Source organism: Rhinolophus sinicus, chromosome 17 (genome assembly GCF_057876585.1).
Source record: "Rhinolophus sinicus isolate RSI-liver-muscle chromosome 17, RSI-T2T, whole genome shotgun sequence".
NCBI classification, from domain to species: Eukaryota; Metazoa; Chordata; class Mammalia; order Chiroptera; family Rhinolophidae; genus Rhinolophus; species Rhinolophus sinicus.
The window spans coordinates 211037247-211061946 of NC_142517.1; the positions used below are offsets into that span (position 1 = coordinate 211037247).

At 41.0% G+C, this 24700-nt stretch overlaps 1 protein-coding gene and 1 long non-coding RNA gene across 7 annotated transcripts in view; one reads left to right on the forward strand and one right to left on the reverse strand.

The window, feature by feature from the left end:
- The window catches only part of RBM44 (RNA binding motif protein 44), a 36477-nt gene extending 20303 nt beyond the window's left edge, over nt 1-16174 (forward strand). For 4 of the 5 annotated variants that reach the window (XM_074315849.2, XM_074315853.2, XM_074315848.2 and 1 more), the window contains 7 exons: nt 559-687; nt 2903-2985; nt 3092-3165; nt 4023-4311; nt 8560-8705; nt 8843-8987; nt 15697-16174. In XM_074315849.2, the coding sequence (XP_074171950.2) occupies nt 559-687; nt 2903-2985; nt 3092-3165; nt 4023-4311; nt 8560-8705; nt 8843-8966 (845 nt within the window). In that variant the 3' untranslated portion in view covers nt 8967-8987; nt 15697-16174. The remainder of the gene's footprint in view (nt 1-558; nt 688-2902; nt 2986-3091; nt 3166-4022; nt 4312-8559; nt 8706-8842; nt 8988-15696) is intronic. The other variant, XM_074315855.2, reaches the window with a different exon arrangement.
- Nucleotides 673-24694, reverse strand: LOC109452164 (uncharacterized). 2 transcript variants are annotated; one of them, XR_012490498.2, is made up of 4 exons: nt 24553-24694; nt 24252-24403; nt 11645-11693; nt 9043-10093 (listed from the first exon to the last, which is right to left on the reverse strand). It is a non-coding gene; the product is annotated as an uncharacterized LOC109452164 (long non-coding RNA). The 2 variants fall into 2 exon arrangements; XR_002138105.3 differs by lacking the exons at nt 9043-10093; nt 11645-11693 and adding an exon at nt 673-811.
- Nucleotides 24695-24700: the final 6 nt, after the last annotated feature.

A 24700-nucleotide genomic window follows, 5' to 3' on the forward strand; every position in this document is an offset into this window, starting at 1 on the left:
CATATACCTGATAGTGCCAAATAATATTACAGACTTTTATTCTTCTGGGTCATGTTTTCCAACCTGAAAATTCTCCCTTCTGTCCAATTTATATCTCTGTAAATTATGTGTAGTATCTTTGTTTTATCCTCTTATGAAAAGAGATTATTATGATCATTCCAAAAAGATCATTAATTCAAATTTTAATGAAATAAAGAGCTGCAGTATTGCTTATTTCCTTCTTAAAGACATTCACTGTTTGTGTAGACAGGTAAGTCTCTTCTTTGATAAAGGATAATTTAAAAGTCAGATAAGTAAGGCTAGGAATCAGTGTTAATTAAAGGAAAACTGGAAACAGATCACTCAGACTGAAAAGTACTTTTTATTCAGGGACTGCTGAACATCACTTCTCAGAGTCTTTATACTTAGGTCTCTTGTTTCCCTAGTATCTATTTTTACATTTATACATAAAACTAGTAATTGTCATCATACTGATTCATCCTGAGAAGCTTTTTTGATAACTTCTCAGAGGGGTGAGCATTATACACAATCCATGGCTGCTTGTGTTCACTTTCTCAGGCTGCAAAAGCTATCAAGAAATCAGCGAAGACTGGTTTGACGCTAAAGAGAACCTGACAGGAGCGGACTTCTCAGGAACACAAGGAAGCCAAATCGGACAAGGTGGAGGGGATCCGAAGGTTCCACTAGGTTGGTTCTTAACAATTTACTGAGAAATCCTGACGGAGCTTCTGTGTACAATAGTGCTTCCTGTCTTCTGTGTTACTCTGGGAGACTGAGCTGCTGTAATATTTTATTCCTGTTTGTGGCTTTCCTTTATAAATACAAAAAATGAGAAAATTAGCCATTTGGAGGTCAATTTTTTAAAGAGTAAATCAGTTTAAAATGTTCATTTCTCTTTCAGAAAACTGTCTGCTAAAAGCTTAGCTGCAGGGTTTTGTTAGCAGGCTGAGGTACAGCACCCTCTGGGCTGCCCGAGGCACGTACTCCCTCGGGACGCAGCGCGGTCTCCTCCAGGCCGCGGGCAGGCACGGCCAGCTGTGCGTTACACGCTGAACCCAGCGTGCTTCCCAGTTCCCATCGGGCAGCCAGGACCCTCTGTCAAACTGGTGTTGCGCATGAAAACTGCTTTCCCTCACTCTAATGGTTTAGTCGTTTCAGGAATGTCTTCATCTTTTTGTTTATTACAGTTGGAATTTCCTCTAGTATCTGTGATTGTCACCCTTCTGTTGTTTCTAATAGTATGCTACTTTCCTCTATTTTTTCGTATATACTTAAGTGGATTTTTCTTTTATTTTACATAATAGCAATGGTTTTATATTTTTTCCTGCTTGTGTAAATAATGCTTATTAATACATTAAAGTAAAATATAAAAGTATAAAAAAATTAAAATTACCTAAAGTCTCTCTAACCTGCAATAATCACTATTAATATTCTTTACCATTCTTTTATGTATTTTATGTATATATTTAACACATATACAGTTTAAAATAAATGGCATTATGTCATCTAGTCTATTGTAACTACTTTCTTTTTCCTTGCATTTTTCTCCCTATCACTTATCACCTACTGTGTATTTTGCTTACTTGATATATTGACTGCCTTCCCACACTCACATAGTAAGTAGCTCATTGCAGTCAGGGATTTTGGTGTGTTTTGTTCACTGCCTGTCCCAAGCCAGGTACAGTGCTCCGCACGTGGGGTATTCAGGAGGTGTATTGTATTGAACTGGTCTGGTGCAAGGTGAGGGGACAGGAGAATGTCTGTCTCCTGATTCCTTCTCACTGGCTTCTCCTTTTATACTGTAGCTCTTTGTGCCCTCCTCTCCCTAATGGAAAAATATAAATTATAAAGATAAATAATTAGTTTCACTATTGTCTCTGCACATTATAAACCAAAGAGATAAAGATAAGCAAGTTAGATGAAGTAGGTTAATGAAGGTTCTGTCTGAAGGCCAGCACTGCCACTTACTAGATTTGTGACCTCCTAGAAGATGGAAATGATGGCAGCTGTACCTCACGGGGTGGTGTTGAGTGTTCCAAGACATGATGTATATAAAGTGCTTGGCGTATTGCCTGGACTATGGGGAGCACTGTTTATTATTATTATTATTAGTCAGTAAAAAAATTATAAATATCCCATTGTTATACAAAAATTGTAAAACATGTAAATAAAAGCTTTAAGAATTCATTTAACAAATATGTATTGTGTACCCCCTCTCTGTGCCAGTTATGGGTTTTGATAGTAACGTGAAAGAATGTTAATTCAGTGAATCCTTTTTTATTTCAGACAAGGTTCTATTCAAAGTAGAGACTGTGAAAATGCAGTCTTTTTCTCAAACAAGAAAAAATATATAATCCTAATATTTGTGATTTCTGAAATAGTGCTATCTAAATTATTCCCCCCCCCCTTTTCTTATGTGCCATTACCATTACTGTAAAGCTATATACCAGCTACCAGCTGTTGGTATTTGTCTGATTTAAAGGTTTCCTTGGTGTGATTTTCCCCAGCAAAGGAATGTACATAAGAGAGACCTGGCCAGCATTAATGGGGGACCGGGGGGATCCTGTGCTCATCCAGCATCTTAGCCAGCACTTTTCTGAACAAGAAACAGATGGAAGACACTTTCTCAGTTATGATGTAATTCATTACTCTGTTTAGATGTTATTGATCCATTTCTGAGCTACAGGAGACTTAATATCAACCAGTCTGACCTCTTTATTTTTAAAACGATACGATTAAGGCCCAGAAATCTTCAATCTTAAAACTATTCCAGGCTCTTGGTCTTCAGTCTAGTGCTGCTATTTGCTAATGGAAAATAAAATATTTAACAATTTTCACACTTTCTTTTAAAAATATTCATACAGTAATGGTCATCTGCTGTTGTGTATTGTTTTTCTACAAGCAGAGAAAGAGAGTGTTGAACCCTCACGAAGAGATAAATGTTACTTGATACACGTCGGCAGTCTCTGCCCTTCAGTGTCCGAGGTATGCGAGGCTGTACTTTTTGAGCTTTGTTTTCAGATCTATTAAGTGTTTGTATTTTGATTTCTTGGTTTTTCATACCTTTCACAAACTTTTATTTCTCTTTGAGGCTGATTTAAGATCTCATTTCCAGAAATACCAAGTTGCTGAAATTTCCATTTATGATTCTTCTAGTAATTACAGGTATGTTTTCCAAATTCAATAAATGTGCATTTCCTAGGTGTCCGCTGTGTGCCAAAGGTTCTGCACTAGACATCCACCAAGTGGTGATACCTCGGGCCATTCCCACTGGGCTTTCCTGGTCTAGCAGAGGGACACACAGTAACACAGAGCTGCACCCGTTAATTGGTGCTGTTCTTCATCAGACCCTTCTTTATTATACTTTTTAGCTTGTTACTAATGATATATAGGAGAGTTACTGATTTTTGTGCACTTTATCTTATTTCATAGGGCGGTAGTTACATTGGTTAAGAGAATGGGCTCTACAGCCCGATGGCTTGGGTTCAGTTCCCAGCTCCATCAATAACTTGCTGAATAAATCTGGGCAAATTACTTACCATTTCAGTACCTCAGGTTCTACCCATAACATAAGGTTAATAATACCTGTACCTTCATAGCATTGCTGTGAAACCTTATTGGTTAAATGAGTGAAGCAGTAGGAATGAAGCCTGGCATGTAGCAGGTGCTTGGAAAATTTTATTTTTATTATTTTTATTGTAATTCTTAGTTGATGCTTTTATATTTTTTAGGTAGATAGCTATATCACCTACATATACTCATATGTCTGTTGCTACTTTCTGTTTTGTGACATTGTCAGAACATGCAGAAGTATCAAATAATAATGACAATAGCTCAATGGAAATACCTTTACTGTTTTAGCACTAAAAATGATAGCTGTTTATTTCAGATATTAAAATCTTTATCAATAAGAAAGGACCCTCTTTGTAGTTGGGTTTGAAATTTATTAAAAATAGGTGTTTAATTTTGTCTTAAATGGATCACTTAAAATCACATACTGTTTTTCTGCTTTTATATTTTAGATATGCATCTCTTGCTTTTAAAAAAAACAGTGATGCAAAGATGGCTGTGAAAGAAATGAATGGGATAGAAATAAACGGAAAATCAGTAAATGTGCAGCTTGTTAAAACTCCTGGAGAATATACTTCACCACTTTCCTCCAAAAGTGGACATAGAGTTAGTTTGAATAATTTGGCGAAAAGGACCAGCAAAGAGATCAACTCCGCTTCCTCCATTTCTAGATTGCCCAGAACTCGGCCGAGGCAGCTGGGATCTGAGCAAGACAGTGAGTTTTTCCATTTGGGCCAGAAGGTTAGTTTTCTTGATAGATCCCTTAAATGGTTTTTGTATATGCAGTGTTGCAATAACTAGCTTTGGAGAACAAATAAGTCTCAAATCAGCAACCTGGCGGTGGGAATGAAAACGTTCATCTGAATGTGTTTAACCTTGGATCCACCTGGTCCGTGTTGGTACAACTCCAGCTGCTCCCGGAGGAAAATGTAGATCTTTGCAGGCCCAGCTCCAGAAAACGCATTTCCTTTTCACTTTAACCAGGTGCTCTGCCAGTGCCTTACCTCGCAGTCTTTTTGTCTCTATTCTTGGACATGCTTTTTATCACAGCTAACCTTATCTCGTAATTGTCAAAGCCGTCAACTGCAGTCATTTTATTATGTATGCCCTGTCACTCGCGGCAGCCTGCGGGGTCTCTAGTCCCGCTCCCCACATAACTCAGGATATGGTGGGGCCAAAAAGGAACACCCACGGAGCCATAGGTAGGGGAGTCATACCACTATATTCTTGCTGGCGGCTGGGTTGGAGACACAGGAAACAGGAGCCACAAGATCCGCAACCCGCCGTCCACTTGTCTCTGCCAACCACCCTCACTTGCTAACTGCCATCCGCGCTTGCTAACTCAGCCACCATCTTCTTGCTATCCGCAATCCACACTCCACCGCGCCATGCCACTACACCACCACCTTTCTAGCTTGGCTACGGCAGTTATATCAGTGGCTAATGGCTAACCGATAACAGCCAATGGCCAACTCGTCCCAGTTGATGGCCATCTACTACCCGAGCCAGCACCTTTCCACGTGAGGCCGAGAGCCTGGAAACTGCTCTCTGGGGCTCTGTTCCCACATGCCCTCATCTTTATCTCACTGAGGTCTTAAACACCACGGGGAAAGTGACAAAGTTGCCTTGTTAACTTTTCTCTCATGGCTCCACAGGCATTCCACCAGTTTTTTAAACATTGACGTGCAGTGAAATTCATTCTTTTTGGTGTCTGTGTGTTTACAAAAATGCATACAGGCATGTAACTGCCAATCACGATACAGAACAGCCCCTCATTCTAAAACACACTGTTGTGCTCTGCTCTGTTTCCTGTTCTTAGAATTTGTGTTTTCCAGAATGTCATATGAATGGAATACTAGCATGTAGCCTTATTAGTCTGGTTTCTTTTCCTTACCTTAATGCATTTGAGCTCAATTCATGTTGTATGTATCGGCAGTTCGTTCCTATCCATACTTTGACCATTTTTATTGGGTTATTTTCTTATTACTGTATTTTGAGAGCTTTTTATATTCTGAATGTAAACTCTTGATCAGATAGATTTGTGAGTTGCAAATACTATTTCCTAGCCTGTACTTTGTCTTTTCATTTTAATGGTATCTTTGTCAGGGGTGTTTTTAATTTTGATGAAGTACCATTTATCAGTTTTTTCTTTTTTAACTTGTGCTCTTAGAATTGTAGCTAAGAAATCCATTGTCACAGAGATTTTGAGTGAATTTTTATGTAATGTGTGGGAATGAATTGAGTTGGGGTTTTTTTTTCTTCTTGTGTTTGTTTTTGTTTTACATAAGGAATTGTTCCAGCATGATTGTTAAAAAGACTATCCTATCTCTATTGAAGTATCTTTGCACCTTTGTCAAAGATCCGTTGACCATATCTGTGTAGGTCTGTTTCTAGACTGTTCTCGTCTATCAGTCTGTTTGTCTCTCCATCAATATTACATTATCTTGATGATTCAAGCTTCATAGTAAGTCTTGAAATCTGGTAGAATGAGTCCTCCCGCTTTTTTCTTTTGCAAATTTTTTTGGCTTTTCTGTTCTCTTTGTCTTTCTGTATAAATTTTATAATTCAACTTGTCAATGTCTACCAAAAAAATCCCACTTGGTTTTTACCAGGATTATTTTGAATCTATAGATCAGAGCAAATCCCTTTTTAATAAATGGATGAACAAATAGATATTTGTTGAATAAGAGAAAGGGATCTCTTCTAGCCTTTATCCCATCTGTCCCATCACTCCTGCTTGGAGTTACCCCATCCCTTTTCTGTGCCTTCCGTGACTCCATTTCCACTCGCAGACCTCTCTCTACTTACACTCAGGCACAGCTCTTCCTCATCCTGGCAAGGTTTGCACTTGACTTTCGTTCTTTTGAAGCTGCCATCCCTATTTGTCCTGTTTTTACTGCTCAGCTTCCCAAACAAGTAGTTGATGTCTAATGTCTGGATGTCTTTGTTTCTCTTCTTCATCCTAATAATCTTACTTTAGTCTCTTAAAATGTTAACTGCTATGTCTGTTGTCACTAGTGACTTTTTGTTGGTCTTTCCCTCATCTCCCTTCTGTCTGACCGTCTGGCCTGTCTGATGCTTGATCATCCTCCTGAAACTGTTCTCCTTTCATCTCAGCGAAACTTCATGTTTAGGATGAGGTTTGCTTGGTACACAAGCTCAATCCACTCTAGGAAAGAAGGAAACAAAGTACACTTGGGGGCCCTCCACGGGGCCTGAACTGCAGACTAGCGAGCTGTGGCTCCCCGCTCCTCTCTCAGGTTTGGTTTCTTGCCTCTGCACCCCGGTGTGTGCTATTCTTCTGCCTCTCTTTGCACACTGGCGCTCTCTGTGTGCTCATGGCTTTCTCTTCCTCCCTCCGTTTGGCTTTCTTTTGCTTAATTCTAACTGCACAGTGTTTTTTCAGTTCAAGCTCTTGTTATTTGACTCGTTTGCTCTGTGTTCCTGTTCCTCATCTGCAGACAGGGACCCTAGCTGGCCCAGCCCGTGACTCTGGAGCTCATCGGTTCAGGTGCCAGCACTCGTGCTCCCGTCAGCTGGGGCAGTGGGCCCTATCGTGGCCGAGGGAAGGCTGTTGGTGTAAATGGGGCACCATGGCTGGAGGGCACAGGCTCCCATTACCAGCTTCCTTAAACTGTTCTCTCAAGTTCTTTTACCTTTCCAGCAATTTCTTGTCGCCTTTCTTTTTCTCTGATTCTCAACATTTATTCATTATGTTTATTCATTTAGAGGCAGAACAGTGATAGGTAAAGAACAATACAATGTAATGTGGCTCTGCTACCTACTCGTCACATGGCGGAGGGTCTTCGTAAACGTTGGTCTGAGCTTCCTTGTCTTAATATGGGGATAGTAGTTCTGACCTCACAACTGTTGTGAGGTTTAAATGAGTTAACACAGAAAAATTCTTACAACGGTGCCTGGCATAGAATGTACTCAATAAATAGTAGCTGTCATTGTTGGTTACCAGTAATTTGGTTCTTTCGTGGAAATCTCATCCTCTCTGTGGTTTTAACTATCACTTAAGCTATTATAGCTCAAACTTTTATTTATTTAACAAATATTACATACCAATTGTGTACACTATTCTAGGCACTGGGAAAGCAGCAGTGAACAAAACAGACAAAACTCGGAGCTCTTAGAGAGCTTAAATCTAGTGAAGGAGACAAAGCAATAGCAAATAAGTAAAATCGATCATATTTTGATGTGACAGATCTAATGTTTTATATATCTTATCCTGATTTTTAATAGGCTTTAAAACCTCAGCTCTTCCTTTATTGAGCTTTTATGAGTGGTTTCATACAATTTATAACCTACTTGCCTGGTTGATAGTAATTAATTGATCATTATAATTTTGTCTTTTCAATTGAATTATAAGATCCATAAGTGGAGGGGATTCTGTTTTCTATCACTAGTTTCTGCCCCCTTTACCTCCCAGCATGTAGTACAGTTTTGGGCATATAGTTTGTGTTCATTACCTAGTTAGTAAATTAGAGGTATTTATAACTACCATGTAGACCAGGCTTTCTCTGTCAGAATTAAGCCTTCATACCCTGAGCCTAAGATGTGTATTGTATGTAATGAATTAACCTCTCTCCTGTCTATCTGGAGCAGAACTGGTTACATCCTATCTTTGGGGTGTTGAGAAAATAGTTAACGTCATTTGTGTCCTGTGGCTCAGATGAGGAATACCGGCTGAGAAAGTTTCTTTAGACGTAGCCTCATGTACTTGATCACTGCTATAAGAAAACGTGTTTGCCATTTTTGTAATACATGGCCCTGAACACAGCACAAGTAAATCTACTTGGTATAAATAATCCCAAATCAAAATAAATTTCTTAGGTCTTATTTTACAATTTGAATTAATATTGTAATTACTATTTTAATTTTACTATTGTACTATAATTTTAAAATTTATTTTAGTTGAATAAGCTGGATTGTCTCTGCATAATAGGTACTGAGTTTTAAAAGTCTTTTACAATGCTTACTTAGTGTGTCAAGAAGAATTACAAACAGATTGAATCTACTAAATCATTACCTGATACACCTGTTCGATTCATACCTCCAAATACATTGAATCTGCGTAGCTTTACCAAGATCATTAAGAGACTGGCAGAATTACATCCAGAAGTTAGCAGGTAATGACCACAATTATATTTTAACTGGTTATAAAATTTTTATGTAGAACTATAGTTCAATTCACTAACTTAGCCATCTTTGGAGTACGTTAACTTTGGAAAGGACAAATGCTCATGTATGTTTTCCTTTTGCACAGAGACCGTATTATAGATGCTCTTCAGGAAGTAAGAATAAATCATAAAGGTTTTCTGAATGGCTTATCTATTAATACTATTGTGGAAATGACTTCATCTGTTTTGAAAAACTCTGCTTCCAGTTAGGAATAAAAGAAGCAGTAGGAGGTAAGTCAATCATATCTTTTATATTTAACTGGTACTTTAAAACTTAAGCTATTGATTTCATTTTTTCCAAATAAAAAAAGTTTTATTTTAAAATAAAATAAAAATAATATTATAAAATTTAAAAATAGACGTACTGTATTAGTTCATTGTTAATGCAAATCTAGTTACCCACAAACTAAGGGACTTGAGCAGCGTTTATCTCCTAGTTTGCAGATCAGGATTCAGAGGTGGTTAGCGGGGTGGTTTTGGCCTTGGGCCTCATGCTGTCGCAGTGAAGAAGCTGCCTGGGCCTTAGTCATCAGGAGGCTCTACTGAGTCTGGAGGCTCTGCTTCTAAGGTGGGTCATTCCCATGGCTGCTGGCGAGAAGCCTCGAACTCAGCACACGGGCCTTTCCCTGGGGCTGCACCGTGGCAGCGGCTTCCCCAGGGCAGGAGATACCAGGGAGAGCAAGATGGAAGCTGCCTCAGGAGTCACACTCCCCTGTCAGTGCTGTGTTCCATTAGATGTAGTCACTCTGACGTGCACACTCAACAGGAGAGGAATGAAGCCCCACCTCCTGAAGAAAAGTGTACTGAAAATACGTGTGTATACTTTTAAACTACCACACACAAACTCCGAATCCCTTTATACAAAATAGTGGATGGGGACTTGTTTCCAGGCACAGCTGTCTGGGTGATTAAAGCTGACTTTCCACGGAGAACAGCTGGAAAAGCTGAAGAAATGTAAAGAACATTGGCTTGAAGGCACTGGAAAGCTACCAAGATAATAATGACTGACTGGGCCACATACAGAGAAGATGAGTCTGAGGGAAATTGGGCCATCGTTTGGGCCCACTTTCCCCTGCTATTAATTGCAGAGGGACACTAGGAGTTGAAGCCACCCTTCTGATAGCATTGAAGCGGGGCAGTGGCCTCAGTGAACTCTCCGCAGTGGGGTTGGGACCCCCAACAGGCTGTACTCTAGGAATTCCTTCGAACCAGAAATAGGTAGTTCGTCAGAGGGACTGTAGCTCAGCTTCAGAAGTTCTTCCTGGGTTGGATGGAGGTGATCTGGACTTACGAGTGCTGCCCTGCCTGCACCTAGGGGAAACGCAGGTCAGAAGTCTCTGGAAGAAAGTAATATCATTTTAGGCCTCAGTAGTTTCACTAACACTTTGACACTTACTATTTCTTTTGTAAATAAGAGTGTACAATCAAAAATAACTAATCGGAAATGAAATAAGACCAAAGAAATGAAAAGTAGTATCAACGCTAAATAATAGCAACTACCCACAGGGACTCCAAGCTATTTACGTTATCGGACACACTTTAAAAAGTATATGTGTATGTATATATGAAAGATTGTTTGCAAAAATGACCATAATTGTTCCCTCCCTGTATCCATGCCCCTTGCAATGTGACTTAGAAGCTCCCCCCATCAAGAAGTAGAGTCTGTTTTCCCACGCCCTTGAATCTGGGTGGCCTTTTTCTTTGACAAGTCCTGCCATTTCCAAGCTTAGTCCAAGAGGTCTTGATTGCTCGCTCTTGGAAATTTGCTGCAGCCACATGAAGAAGTCCAGATAGCAATCTAGAGGACAGCAGACTAGATGGAGGATAGCCAAGGCATTCCAGCTGACAGCCAACTGTCCCTAAACACATGACAGAACAGCATGGATCAGCAGAGCAACCACCCACCCTCGCATCTGTCCATAGATGCATGACTAAGCCCAGCCAAGACGACAGGAGTCACCCAAGGGAGGCCAACCCGTTGCTCACTGGCAAAAAGGTGGTCGTCATTTTAAGCTACTTAGTTTTGAAGGTGATAAGTTGCACAGCAAAAGCTAACTGATTCAGATGTATTATGTTCAAGGAGACAAAAGAAAGGATTGAGAATTTCACTATAGAGCTGAAAATATTTTAAAAATGGAAATTTCATTAATGAAAAATAGAATAACTTAATAACTCAGTAGGTTCTACACCATATTAGATAAATAGTTGAAGTGAGAATTAGAAAGATAGATCAGAAAAAAACTATGGAATGAAACCTAGAGAGATAAAAGGAAAACAAAAGGTAAGAGACATAAAGATATAGTGAGAAGGTCTAATTATTTGTGCAACTGGAGTTTTTAACAAAAGGGAGAAAATAGAGCATGTACAATATTTGAAAAAATTATGGCTAGAATATATTTTAAACGATGAAGAACATCAAGCCGTAAATGGAATAAAGCCACTCAAATCCCAAGCAGGAAAAAATGAAAAGACCTCAGTACGTCAGAGAAAAAGTGCTTGAAAAATCAGCGCCAAAAAAATCAATAAAGCAGTGACGGGGGAAAAATCTACTTTAAGTGTACAACAATTATGTTGACCTCTGATTTTTCACAGAACCTATCAAATAATTCTACATACTTAGGATTCTATACTCAGGAAAACAACCTTCAGGAATAAATGTGAAATAAATGTATTTTTACTTAAAAACTAAGATAATTTGTTAGTTAGAAGGAGACCCACTGTAAAGAAAATACTAAAAGAATGTTCTCTAGGAAGAAGAAAAGTGATTTTAGATGAAAGTTCAGAGACTCAAAAGAAATGAAGATCAGAATGTGGTATCAATACTGAGGCTATAAAACAGGAATAATGGTATTTTATAGGGTCTCATGTAATTAAAATATATGACATACCATGTTTCCCCGGAAATAAGACCCGGCCGGACCATCAGCTCTAATGCGTCTTTTGGAGCAAAAAAAAAAAAAAGACAACAAGAGAAAAGATAGATAAATTAGACTTCATTAGAATTAACTTTTGTGCATCACAGAACATTGTCAACCGAGTGAAAAGGCAACCCATAGAATGGGAGACAATATTTGTAAATCATCTACTGTGTTTCACCGGAAATAAGACCAGGTCTTATATTAAATTTTACTCCAAAAGACTCATTAGGGCTTATGTTCAGGGGACGTCCTCCTGAAAAATCATGCTACGGCTTATTTTCCAGTTAGGTCGTATTTTCAGGGAAACATGGTATCTGATAAGGGTTAATATCCAGAATATATAAAGAACACCTACAACTGAACAACAAAAACAACTCATTTAAAAATTGGCAAAGAATTTGAGTAGACATTTTTCCAAAGAAGATACGCAAATGGCCAATAAGTGCACGAAAATGAGCTCATTATCATTCATCGTTAGGGAAATACAATCAAAACTGCAATGAGATACCACCACTTCACACCCACTAGGATGACTATTACAAAAACAAAATAATTGTTGGTTACGATGTGGAGAAATGGGAATGTAAAATTGTGTCGCTGCTGTGGAAAACGGTATGGCAGTTTGTCACATTGAACAGAATTATCATATGATCTAGCAATTCTACTTCTGGGTATAGAAGAACTGAAAAAGCAGGAACTTAAACGGATATTTATACACCCATATTCATAGCAGCATTATTCACAAGAAGCATCTATCGAGTTAATGGATAAAATTGATCTATACATAAAATGGAATATTTGGCCTTGAGAAGGAATGAAATTCTGACTCAACGCTACATCATGGATGAACCTTGAAGACTTTATAGCAAATGAAACAAGCCAGTCACAGGAGGACAAATACTGTATGATTCCACTTATATGAAGTACCTAGTGTAGTCAGATTCACAGAGACAGAAAGTAGAATGGTGGGTGCCAGGGGCTGGGGAGGGAAAATGGGGGGGGGCAGTTAATGGGTAAGAATTTCACTTTAGGAAGATGAAAGCGTCCTGGAGATTGATGGTGGTGATGATTGGAGAACAATATTATGTATATTTTACCAGAATTTTTAAAAGCATATAATTCCAATGATAATCTAGGAGGAGAGGGAATGGAGTAATAGAAAATCGTACAAAAGTCGGTAGCAAAGGAGAGTAAAAGAACACAGAACAGGCAGGACCAATAGGAAGTACTCAGTAGGATGATGAAAACCCAGTTATGTCAATAATTCCATATAAATGTGAATGAACTAAATATTCCTATAAAAGACTAAGATTGTCTGATTGGGTTTTTAAAATCCAACTGTATAGTGTCTCTAGAGACATATCTAAAAAACAGTATATCAAAAGATAAAAGGATGAAAAAAATCATGCTATACTAGTATTAGACAAAGTGGACGTGAAAGCAGTAAAATTACTGACAAAGAAATATTCAATTTACCAGGAATAAATAACAATTCCAAATTAGTATGCATCAAATAAAACACCTTTCAAATATAGAAAGCAAATATTTCCAAAACTACCAGGAAAAATGGGAAAAATTATAATGGGACATTTTAACATACCTCTCTAACTGATAGAAGAAGCAAACAAAAAACAGTAATGATATAGAAGGTTTGAACAATCCAAATAACAAACTTATTGGACATTATCTAGAACATAATGCATGCAATAACGTCAAGTCTCTTGAGGTTACCTGAAATATTTACAAAGTTGGGCCATGTTCCAGACCATAAAATACGAGTAAGTCTCAATAAATATCAAAGACTGGAAAAAGAATGTGTTGTCTGGCTACAATTCAAATAACTTAGAAATCAATAATGAAAAAATAAGTTGGAAATCCCCAGTTTTGGAAGTAAATGTCTAAACCAGCAACTGAAAGAAGAAATCATATAATGAATATGAGAACATAAGTTTTAGTGGATGATAATAAAACTCCTCCACCTCAGAACTCGAGGAATGCAGTTAGAGCTGTGTACATTGAAATGGATAGTTATAAATGCCCATGTCATAAAAGAAAAATGATTGAAAATTAATGAACGAAGTATAACGCAAGAAGTTAGGAGAATAGGGGCGGCCGGATGGCTCAGGTGGTTAGAGCGCGAGCTCTCAACAGCAAGGTCACCAGTTCAATTCCCGCATAGGATGGTGGGCTGCACCCCCTGCAACTAAAGACTGAAAACGGCAACTGGACTTGGAGCTGAGCTTCACCCTCCACAACTAAATTGAAGGACAACGACTTGGAGCTGATGGGCCCTGGAGAAACACACTGTTCCCCAATATTCACCAGTAAAATTTATTTTTTTTTAAAAAGTATAAAACAAGGAAAATAACCCATAGGAAGTATAATAATGGAAATACAGAAGTGTGGCAACTAATGAAATAAGAACAAGCACGTAATAGGAAGGATCAACAAAGCCAGAAGTTGGTTTTTGAAGACATAATAAAATGTATAAACCCCTGATAAAGCTGATTAAGCAAAAAAAAGTGAAAAGGCACAAATAACCAAGGTAAAGAATTTTTTTCAGAAAAGATATATCACTACAGATCTTACAGACTTTGAAAATAAAAGTGCATTGTGAATGACTTTAATACATTTAAATTTAATTTTTAGACAACTGGGCAACTTCCTAGCCAAATTCAACTTAACAGAAACACACTAGAAGATATAGAAAATCTTACTAGGGTTGCATTTATTAAAGAAATTAAATCATAACTAAAACCCTTCCCACAAAATAAAATCAGATGGCTCTATTCATGAATTACCCCAAACATTTAAGGAGGAAGGAATATCAGCCTTAAAGTCTTCCAGAGAAATCGGTATAGTCATGACACCAAAAACAAAGACATTATAAGAATGGAAAATAATAGACCAATCTCGTGAATATGGGTACCAGAATTCCTTTAAAAAATAGAAGCAAACTAAATCCAACAATTTAAAAAAATACATTATGGCCAAAATGACTATTCCTGGAACTGAAGGTTCATTTTACATTTGAAAATCAATGTAGTTTACCATATGAATAGAATAAAGGAGAAAAATAGTCTATGAGTATTTATTCCTGCCCCCAAGGAGCTTACATTCCAGAGAGGAGAAGGAAATAAATCAAGAAGATAACTTCAAATAGTGACGCATTTGACAGTGAAAATAAAGCAGAGCAATGGGCTAGAAAATAACTGGGGGTGGGGCCGTACTTAAACTAAGGCAGCGTTTGTGGGGAGATTGCACATGAATATAACATTTCCTCAAGGGTGCATAGTAGAGCTTCCTTTTCAGATTCACTTCCCAGGGTCATGTTTGTCTTAAGAGTAATAATTTTCATGTAATAGATATTCATAAGGCAACCAGTATTCGTGAGTCTGCCTTTATGATAGTAACTTCGTAGTGAATGAAGTAGCTTTAACATCTCACCTCAGTGATTTTCTGTTCAAGACATTGCCACGTTGTTACCATGATGATAATCCAGTTCTCTCTGTTGAAACAGTCTGAATAGTTCTCTGTGTATTTAATATCTGGTGGCCTGTTTCTGTTCCTGATCTAGTAGTGGGATTTAGTGATACACTTAGTCGGGGGATAGAATTTAGTAGTAAATGAGTACATATGATATGTACAGAGGGTGCCAAAAAAATGTGTACACATTTTAAGAGAGGAAAACTGTATTAAAATTTTAATACTCAATATATACCAATTACAAAAGATGAATACAGGTCACATTTGACTTCTGCAATTACAAGAGGTGCTCAAAGTGGTTACCATCAGAGTCCAGACACTTCTGATTACTGCGAACTACTGCTTGAGCAACACTGACCAAAGTGTCCACTTGTACACATTTTTTGGCACCCTCGGTGTATGATAAAGGAGTTCCATGACGACTGCTTTGGTAGTAGAGTGTACTGATAACTAGCTATATGCTCTGCTGACATAATGGATTTCGCATCATCAGCACATTTCATTGTTGATTTCTCCCTTCTTTTCTTGACCTGTAGAATTTCTTTGGAAAGCATTCCCTCCTGCAGATAATGTTCTCCAGCACTTAGGACAAACTGATAGCAAGATGGTGTCGTTCAATAGGCCGGATAAATGGGTCTGGCTGTTTCTGGTATTCCACTTATGCCCTCCTGTAAAACCTAGCAACTCTTATTTCTACAGTATTAAGATCTTCTCTATATAAAATTGAAAAATACGTTTAATGTTTATAAACTTTATATTTCAAACTTGTTACTTAGAGACTTCAAGCTGTATATTTTGGATCAGAAAAATGGTCGTGTCCATTTAAAAAACCTTTGTTAAATCAGTTTTTTTAAATATTAAAAGAAGGTTTATTATTTGTTTCGGAGTTCATTAAATGATTTCTCTACATAAAAAAATGTAATCTATCTACCTGAAGTTCCTGTATGGGTTCAGTTTTCAGTTATTTTAAGACTCTAATAACAGAAGAATAAACTGAATCTATAAATACACCAACGTTTTGGAATGTGTATTTTTAACTTTCCAAGATAATTCAATTACTGCTGATACATTTAGTGCATTTTTATGACTTCATTAAAAAACATTTAGATGTATTTTCCCTGTTTTCAACAAGAAGAGTGCACCCGTGTGTGTGTGTTTTGGTAAAGTACTTACATTTAAGTGGTCACCAAATTGCTTACATTCGTTTAGTAATAAGTCCTATTATTTTAGGTTGGAGTGTAAATTGGAACAATTTTCAAAGCCCAATTTTATGCCTTATAACATGAATTTTTAAAATTTCTTTTTTAAAGTAACATACTGTTTAAAGATACAGTTTTACTAATACTGTGTTTCCCTGAAAATAAGACCTAACCAGACCATCAGCTCTAATGTGTCTTTTGGAGCAAAAACTAATATAAGACCCAGTCTTATATTATACTTTATTATATTATATAAGACCTGGTATTATATTATTATTATGTTATATTATATTATATTATACCCGCTCTTATATTAAAATAAGACTGGATCTTATATTAATTTTTGCTCCAAAAGACACGTTAGAGCTGATGGTCCGGCTAGGTCTTATTTTCGGGAAAACACAGTAGTAAGGTGAACATTTTAAGTATGCATTTCATTTGAATGTTTAAAATGTTTCAGTATTTAGCTCATATCATTTGATTAAAAGTTACCCATTTAACATTTATGTTTGATGTATTTACATTTAATAAAGGCAGAGTCTTTAGTACCACTGTAAAGTTAATACTCTGCAGGTTTGGTGACATTTCCAAGTATAAGTTAACCTACCAGTGTTTATGTGGAATATACATGGATGGTAATGCTACACATCAAACTACAGGATTTCACATTTTTCCTTTTTTATGGGACTTTTGGTTTTATTTCATATACTACTTTGTCTCCAGTTATTACCAGATCCACTCCTAATGTCTATCAGGAATTGGGTTCCACAATATAAAAAGAAAAATTAAAAGAACCCTATTAAGTGAAACTTCAGAATCATTGGTTTGGGCCATATATCAAATTAGTAGATCCTAGATTTCTCCCCACATGTTACATCACATGGCATTTATATTAAAAGGCTGCATTCAGAGTTGGCGTTGAGTAAAGCGGAAACAGGGGCTAGACGTTATTTCCAATGTCCGAGCAGCATGAGAAGCACACCTCTAGTCGTTTGTTTCTAAAAGGAGTTGATGAAGTGCAATTCCCTCTGAGGCTACCAGAGACCAGTTACTGCATTCAATTTGGGGAAAATATAGAAAGGGTCGTTTGAAATTATAACATTCTGGTTTTTTGAAATAAAGACGTCCTCGTCATAAACTAAAGGTAAAGATCAGGCAACTTTTGTGATCAAAAGCCTTTCAGCCAGGACCAGTAAATTGGTCACTAATTAAGCTTCCTAAGTTAAATGTATAAACTGAAGCAATTCATGAATCTCTTGGAACCACAAGTAAAAAAAAATTATCTTATTCTCAAAAATCTCTAATTTGACATTAATTATATAAAATTCTTATAGAATTTTAAAAACTGGTCAAATTATTCCAAGTTTCCAAATGTCTTCAATTAGCAAAGTTTCAGATAATTTTAACGTACTTACATTGTTTTTCTCTCATAGTGTATTATTGGGACACCAAAGCACGTTAGCTATATCAACTAGAACATATAGATAATTACTATGTTTAGAGATAACCAGAGACCTGGAACATTACATACCCTAAGACAATCACAAAAAAGTGGGAGTAAAGCTTCCCAGTTGGCTCTGCCTGGTGCCAATGTTAATTCTGGTCAAAGGAGATAAGACGGGTAACCAAGAAGCTCCGGATAACAGGATAGTTCCCTTTCAAAGAGACGCCGGTAGCTCTCCACCCAGGTTCTGTACATGCTGACTTTACCGCTTTTTCACTATTGAGCATTGTGACTTACTAGCAAGTGTCTGCCTGTCACACGGTAAGATGTCTAATAAGTGTTAGCTCTTGTGGTCACAGAATAATGGCCCTGCAAGCTGTCCTGTCATCCCTGCAACCTGTGGGTGTGTCGTGTGCAAAAGGTTGCTAATCAGCTGAAACCTTGAAATAGGAAGATGCTGCTGGATTCACTGGGGGGCAGAAGAGATAACCTGAGAAGTGGCATTTCGAGATGGACTCTACCCTCTGTTCCCGGCTTTGAAAATGGAGGAAGGAATAAGGATGGCCTGTAGAAGCTGGAAAAAGCAAGGAGCAGATTGTCCCCTAGGGCCACCAGAAAGAGTGCAGCCATGCCGACATCTTGATTTTAGCCTAGTACAACTCGCATCAGACTACTGCCCTCCAGAATGTAAGACAATACATTTGTGTTGTTTAAGCCTCCACATTTGTGGTAATGTATTACATCAGCAATAGAAAACTGATACAGCATACTTGCTATCTCGAGAAAACTGTCAGGAACAGTATAAGATGGTTTACAGGGTCTCTCTGTACCTTTGCCCGTTATGTATGAGCTATGAGTGTTGTATAAACCCCAGCTACTAGTATTTGCATAGAACTACATCTTACCATGTTTCCCCGAAAATAAGACCTAGCAGGACCATCAGCTCTAATGCGTCTTTTGGAGCAAAACTTAATGTAAGACCCAGTATAATACAATTAATGTAATACCGGGTCTTATGTTAATTTTTGCTCCAAAAGACACATGAGCCCTGATGGTCCGGCTGGGTCTGATTTTCGGGGAGACAAGGTCACATCATGACAGTTATGATTAATAGTAAAGTATCCTGACAGGTCTGAGAATGTCATTAGTTTATATTATGGACATTGATTGCTATAAATGACTGCTCTCACTGCTAGGAAGCCAAGAACCAAACTGGGGGCTCATTTCTAATGCTGTTTTAGAAGGCACACTCTGAAGCCAGATTTTCTGGGTTCAGATTCCTGCTCCAACTTTGTTAGCTGAGGTTAGCCTTGGACAAGTTATGTTATTTCTTGCAATGTGCCTCCGTGGTCTGTTGTGTAAGGTGCAGGTAAGAGAAGTGTCCGCTGCCACGCACGGAGTGAATTGAGGCATTTGCCCCGGACCCCGCAGGCCGTGTGCTGCTGCATCTTTGGTATGCTGACCGACTCGTGGTGTGGCCTGCAGGAGAAAGGGGGAAATGAACCTACATATGTAGTTGCCAGCTTGTAAAATCAAGTGCAGCTGGCTCAAAAGGCTTCCGATGTCTCTGTCTCTGTCTGTCTCCGTGGCACACGCACACGCACACACGCTGTCCCAGTAATGAGGCTTGTTTGTGTTCACTAAGAACTTGTGGGAAACAGTTACAGGCAGTGTTCAGATGACGTGTGTGGGATACAACTGTGGAACTCTTTAGTTAGCAATCATTCTAGACTTACAGAAAATTGCAAAAATAGTACAAAGACTTCATGTGTGCCCTTCCTCCAGGTTCCCCTGATGTAAACAATTTACATAACCATAGTACAATTATAAAAACCAGGAAATTGACATCGGTGCAACACTGCTGGCCACGGGTCTTAGTCCAGTTTCACTCGTTTTCCCCCAATGTTCATTTCTGTTCCAGGACCCAACCTGCATGTAGTAATTGTGTCCTCTTCGTCCCCGCTAGTCAGTGACAGTTCCTAAGTACTGTCTTTCATGATGTTGACATTTTTGATGAGAATTGATTGGCTGTGTTGTAGAATGCTTCTTGATTTTCATTTATCAACTGTTTTCTCCTGATTCAGTTGAGATTCTGTGTTTCTTGATATGACTGCGACAGCAGTGATGTGTCCTCAGCACATCGTGTCTGGGGAATGTGACATGTCTCTCATGGTGTTACATTTCTTTCATCACTCGGTTGAAGTGGCCTCTGCTGGGTTTCTCCACGTACAGTTACTGTTTTTCCTTTGTAGCTGAGCAATACCTTGGATGTATGCAAACAGCTGCTTCTCCTAAAACTTGCTTTCTGGTTTAGGCCTCCATTAGCAAATCTTGCCTAAAACAACTATTCTTGTAGTGTTTGTCTAATGACGATTTTGTATGTCTCTTCATTCCTTTATTAGCCTTTCCCTGTAAGAAAAAGCTGTCTCTTCTCCCTGTTCATTTGTTCATTTATTTATGTCAGTATGGACGCATTGATGTTTATTTTATTCTGTGAGTTAAAATACAATACTGCCATTGCTTTTGTCACTCAGGTCATTCCAGCTTTAGCCATTGGGAACTCCTTCACGTTGGGTTGTGTCTTTTTGAAAATCGCCATCCTTTTTCAAGTACTTGCTCTATTTTCTGACATCACAGGATATTTTAGGCTTATCTTGTACCTTCCATGCCAATCCCTGGAATCTGTCCCTCCTCCAACAGGCTGTTTCCTGTCGTTAGAGAATAGTTGAGAAACCCAGGCCTGGTCAGTAGATGTGCTCTTCACGGTGGGCGTTGGGGGTGGGCCCTCTGGGCAGACAGCTAGGAGATGTGTCTGTCACCTGTGCATACAGACACACCCATGTGTACTGGCTCCAGCCTGGTGTCACACCGTCATTCCAGCACTGCTAAGCCACAGCCCAGGCAGAGACATCCACTCGCTGGGGGGTAGCGTTTGCCCGTGGCTCTTCTGTCTTCAGCCTCAGTGTACAGTCAGAATATCTCCTAAATTGACTAGGCTGTGTCTTTTATTCCTCACCTCTTCAGTGTAGCTACATCGCGCATTTGTGTAAAAGTCTTCAGTTGGTGGGGGTTCTTCAGTTCACATGTGCAAGCCCACCTGGTTTTCTGCAGTCGCTCTGGAGAAACTTGACTTTTACTAATTTCTAGGGTATTGGGACATTTTTAAATGATTTTCATATGTAGGATGTTCCGAATCACTCTTTCTGGTGATTGTTCCACGTCGCCCATAGGCCCCTTTACCAGCCCCCCACCCCTGTCCTGTCCCCCAGTTCCTCTCAGTCTGCCTTTGCTCGTCGCCAAGGTGGGCTGGACGCGTGTGGATGGGTGTGAGCTCGCGCCAGCATTTGGTGGTTGCCCTTTTACCCAGTAATTTTGCAGTTATAAAATTCGCCAGGTGATGAGCTGACGGCATAGTTTTGTGTAGAATTCACTTTTCACTCCTTTTTGTTTGATTGATTTTGGAGAGGGCATTCTGGGAAGTAGGAAGCTATGCAACTGACATTCCCCTGAGCCACTTGCAAGTCCCAAGTGTTTTGGGTTTTATAGCAAAACCCCTTGGGGGATTTGCAAAAAAACAGGAGTTGGTGATGCTGGATGCTCCTGAGATGCTGCTGCTTTCGTTTCGCATTTACCAACAGTTGGGCTGTGCAAACAAGTCCCAGAGCTGAGTGGTTACCCCTTACAGACCTGTGTGGACCCACTACTTCAGCATTGACCGGGACCGAAGTGTAACCTCTCAACTGCCAGCCTGGTGGTGGGAGGCACCAGCAAAACCTTCCCTTTGTATCAGCAAATTGGTGAAAAACTGTCTGTAGAACACTTGATGTTTTTTCTTTCAGTGCTTACAGATGTTTGCTGGTCGTCACCTGGTTTGCGTTGTTTCCCACGAGGGTTCTCCTCTCACCTTCATCTTTGTTCCTCTGTATGTAATGTGCTTTTCCCCCTCTGGCAGCTTCTAAGGTTGGTTACTGGGTTTAAGCAATTTGACTGTGATGTGCCTTTTTTTTCCTTCATGTGTCTTGTGCGTGGGGTGTATTGATGTTCGGAACTCAGAGGTTTATGGCCGGGTGTTTGCACAGCAGTTCACACGTTTCTGTCTTCCAGGACTCCGGTTGCACATGTATCCGGCCACTTGAGTTGTCTTGTAGTTCTCTGGCACTTTGTCCTTTTACTGTGTTCTGCCTTTGGGAATCGTTTGATCTTGTCAGGTCTCACTTTGAAGCCTTATTAGGCCGCCCCGGGCCAGGCTTTATCGTTTTCCCACCTACAAGGCAGTGCCCTTCTAACTGCTCTGCCCAGTGTCGTGCTCTCCAGGTTTTCCCACGACATGGTGGGACCTGGGGCTGCCCAGCCTGAGCTCACAGGCCTGTTCCCACCTGCTCCTTTCCCGTGGTTCTTGTCCCCGCCTCAGCTCGTGCCCTCTGTGCAGGCGTGGATCGCGTGAGGCTGGGACTCGAGGGAAGTCCCTGTGGGCTTCTCCCTGTGGCTCTTTCCCCTCAGCCCTGCCAGCTCCAGATGCCTCGGCTTCCCTCAACTCCAGGAAACCCCAGACTCTGTTGGGGTTCCCACCTGCCCAAGCAAGCATAGGGCTCCCCTCACTTGTTTCCCTACCTTCAGGGGTCCCTGTCCTGCAGTGCCTGTGGCCTGCGGCCCAGTGTGACAATTGTTGTTTCATCTGTTTTGTCCGGTTTTTTTAGTGTCAGGGGTGAGGGTAAATCCAGCCCTGACGCCTTCATCCCGGGTGGAGGCAGAAGTCTAAAGTTAAGGCAGGCTTTGTAGTGCTGTTGCGCTCTTGCTGAACTCTCTAGCTGTTTCTTCAGCCCTGCTGTGCGTGCAGTAAAGCATTGGCCATTTCTCTCCTCTCCCATTGTTCAACCCCATCCCGCCTGGGCGAGGAATGTTTCTCCGAGCTACCTGTTACTACTCAGCAATACAGATGCATTGGACGGAACCTGGCGGGCTAAGTGGTCAGCTCTGTGATCCGGGCCGTAGCTGCAGGGGCAAGTGTTAGAGTTCGCCTCACTCCCTGCCTTTGCAGAAGGGGAACCCATAGTTATGACTGGGGCATCTCTTACCCAGACCCAGGATGCAGATATGAAAACTAGTAGGCCAGAAAGCGCCACAGTGCGCACACCCCCCACACACACTTTGGCATTCCCAAGAGAAGCAGGAACTTAAAGCACAAGAATTTGAGAAATACCCTTTGTCTTGTTAGAGGCACATGTCTGTTGGGGGCGGGGGGAGGTGAGAAAATGGGGAGGAGAAATGGCAAGGGGCTTCCCCTACCCCAGCCTCGCCTCCGGTTGCACTTGAGCTTCAAACAGAAAACGTTGCAGGTGGCTGCCGCTGAGCCCGATGACAAATGTACAGGAGTACCAGGTGCCTTGAGTGGTGAAGAAAGGGCCCAGCTCTAGGGCTGTGCAGAGAGGGCCAGAGCCAGGAGTGGGAGGGCGGGCGGGCTGCGGGCGGAGGGCGAGTCTGAGCAGCACTCAGGGGCGTGTTCTCCCTCCCAGGGCTGGGCTGGGGCCCTCTCATCTGCCCAGGAGGCATGATCCCCGCCTGTAGTCCCCGAGCCTCCTCCCCCACCCAGCCCGCGAGACTTCTTACACTTAGATGAGCCATGCACCACACCCCGTGTGTGGTTCCTGATTCACGGTGTTCACCTTACTGAGATTTGGGGAGGTTGCCCCACTAGATTCAGCAACCGAAGGGCAGGGCCTGCATCGTCTGCCTAGCACGGTAAGGACTCCAGTGTCTGCTAAATGAATAAAGTGGGAGGCCAGCCCACCCGACGGGGTGTGTCCTGCTGAGGTTCAGGAAGAGGGGCTGATCAGGTGAAGAGAGCATGTGCTGTCCCCCACCATCTGACACAGACCCCTCACTCCCAGGACACCTGGAGCCCTCCCAGCCTGTGTCAGCTGCCTCCTGTTCTCTAAATTGACAGCAGGTGGCTCTGTTCCCTTTCATTTAGCACAGACAAGGGCTCAGTCCATACAAACTGACCACAGATTGTGCGCTAGGCACTGTCCTTTTCTGCCTCAAAGGGGATGTGACCACGCACGAACGGGCAGTGGTTGATTCGTACGCATGTGCATAAATGGACTCTGTTGCCCAGAGTTCTCCTTGGAACAGGTCACAAGAAGGAACCATTGCAAGGAGAGGCAGCCACAGGCCGGCTCAGCTGCCCTGGGCTGATGCCTGGCAATTTATGTCTCAGGAAACCTCCTCCTCCTCCAGGCTTTCCAGGGCCCTGTCACCCCCGGGAGCCCTTCTCTGATCACTATAAAAGAATACCCCAAGCTTCCTGTTCCCTGCCCTTATCAGTCTCCACACTCGCCAGCCACCACCTCCCAAGGCAAGTCTAACGCTGTCAGCTTTCTACATAAGCTGAGTCAAAACTTGATCCAACGGCCTCGCGACCTCCCTGCTTCTCCTGACCCATCCTTACCAGCCAGTCCATCTGGGCCACCTTTCACTTCCGCCATCCCTTATGTCCTGCGTTTACTCCAGTTCCTCATTGGGCCCGTGTGTCCTGTTCTGACTGCCGAGTCTCCCAAGCAGCGAGCTTGTTTGTCCCCACGGGATACCCAGTGTCTGCACCTTGTGGGGGAGGGGAAGCAGAAGCGCGGTCTTGGCCTTCTGTACACCCCACAGCCCCCCCCATGCAGGCCCCCGGCAGGAGTGGCCAGAACCTACGGAGCCGGCGGTGCCCGGGTGGAGACCCAGGTCCCCTGTCTAGAAGACCATACCTAGTTTTTAACTTGTCCATTTGGCGAACATTTCAGGAGCGCCTGTGCGTGGGTCGCGGGGCTCGGGCCCCCGCCCTGAGCCTGAGGGGGCAGCTGCGGGGGAGGGTTCCGCAGACTCCGCGCGCTGCTCACCCTGAGGCGCAACCCT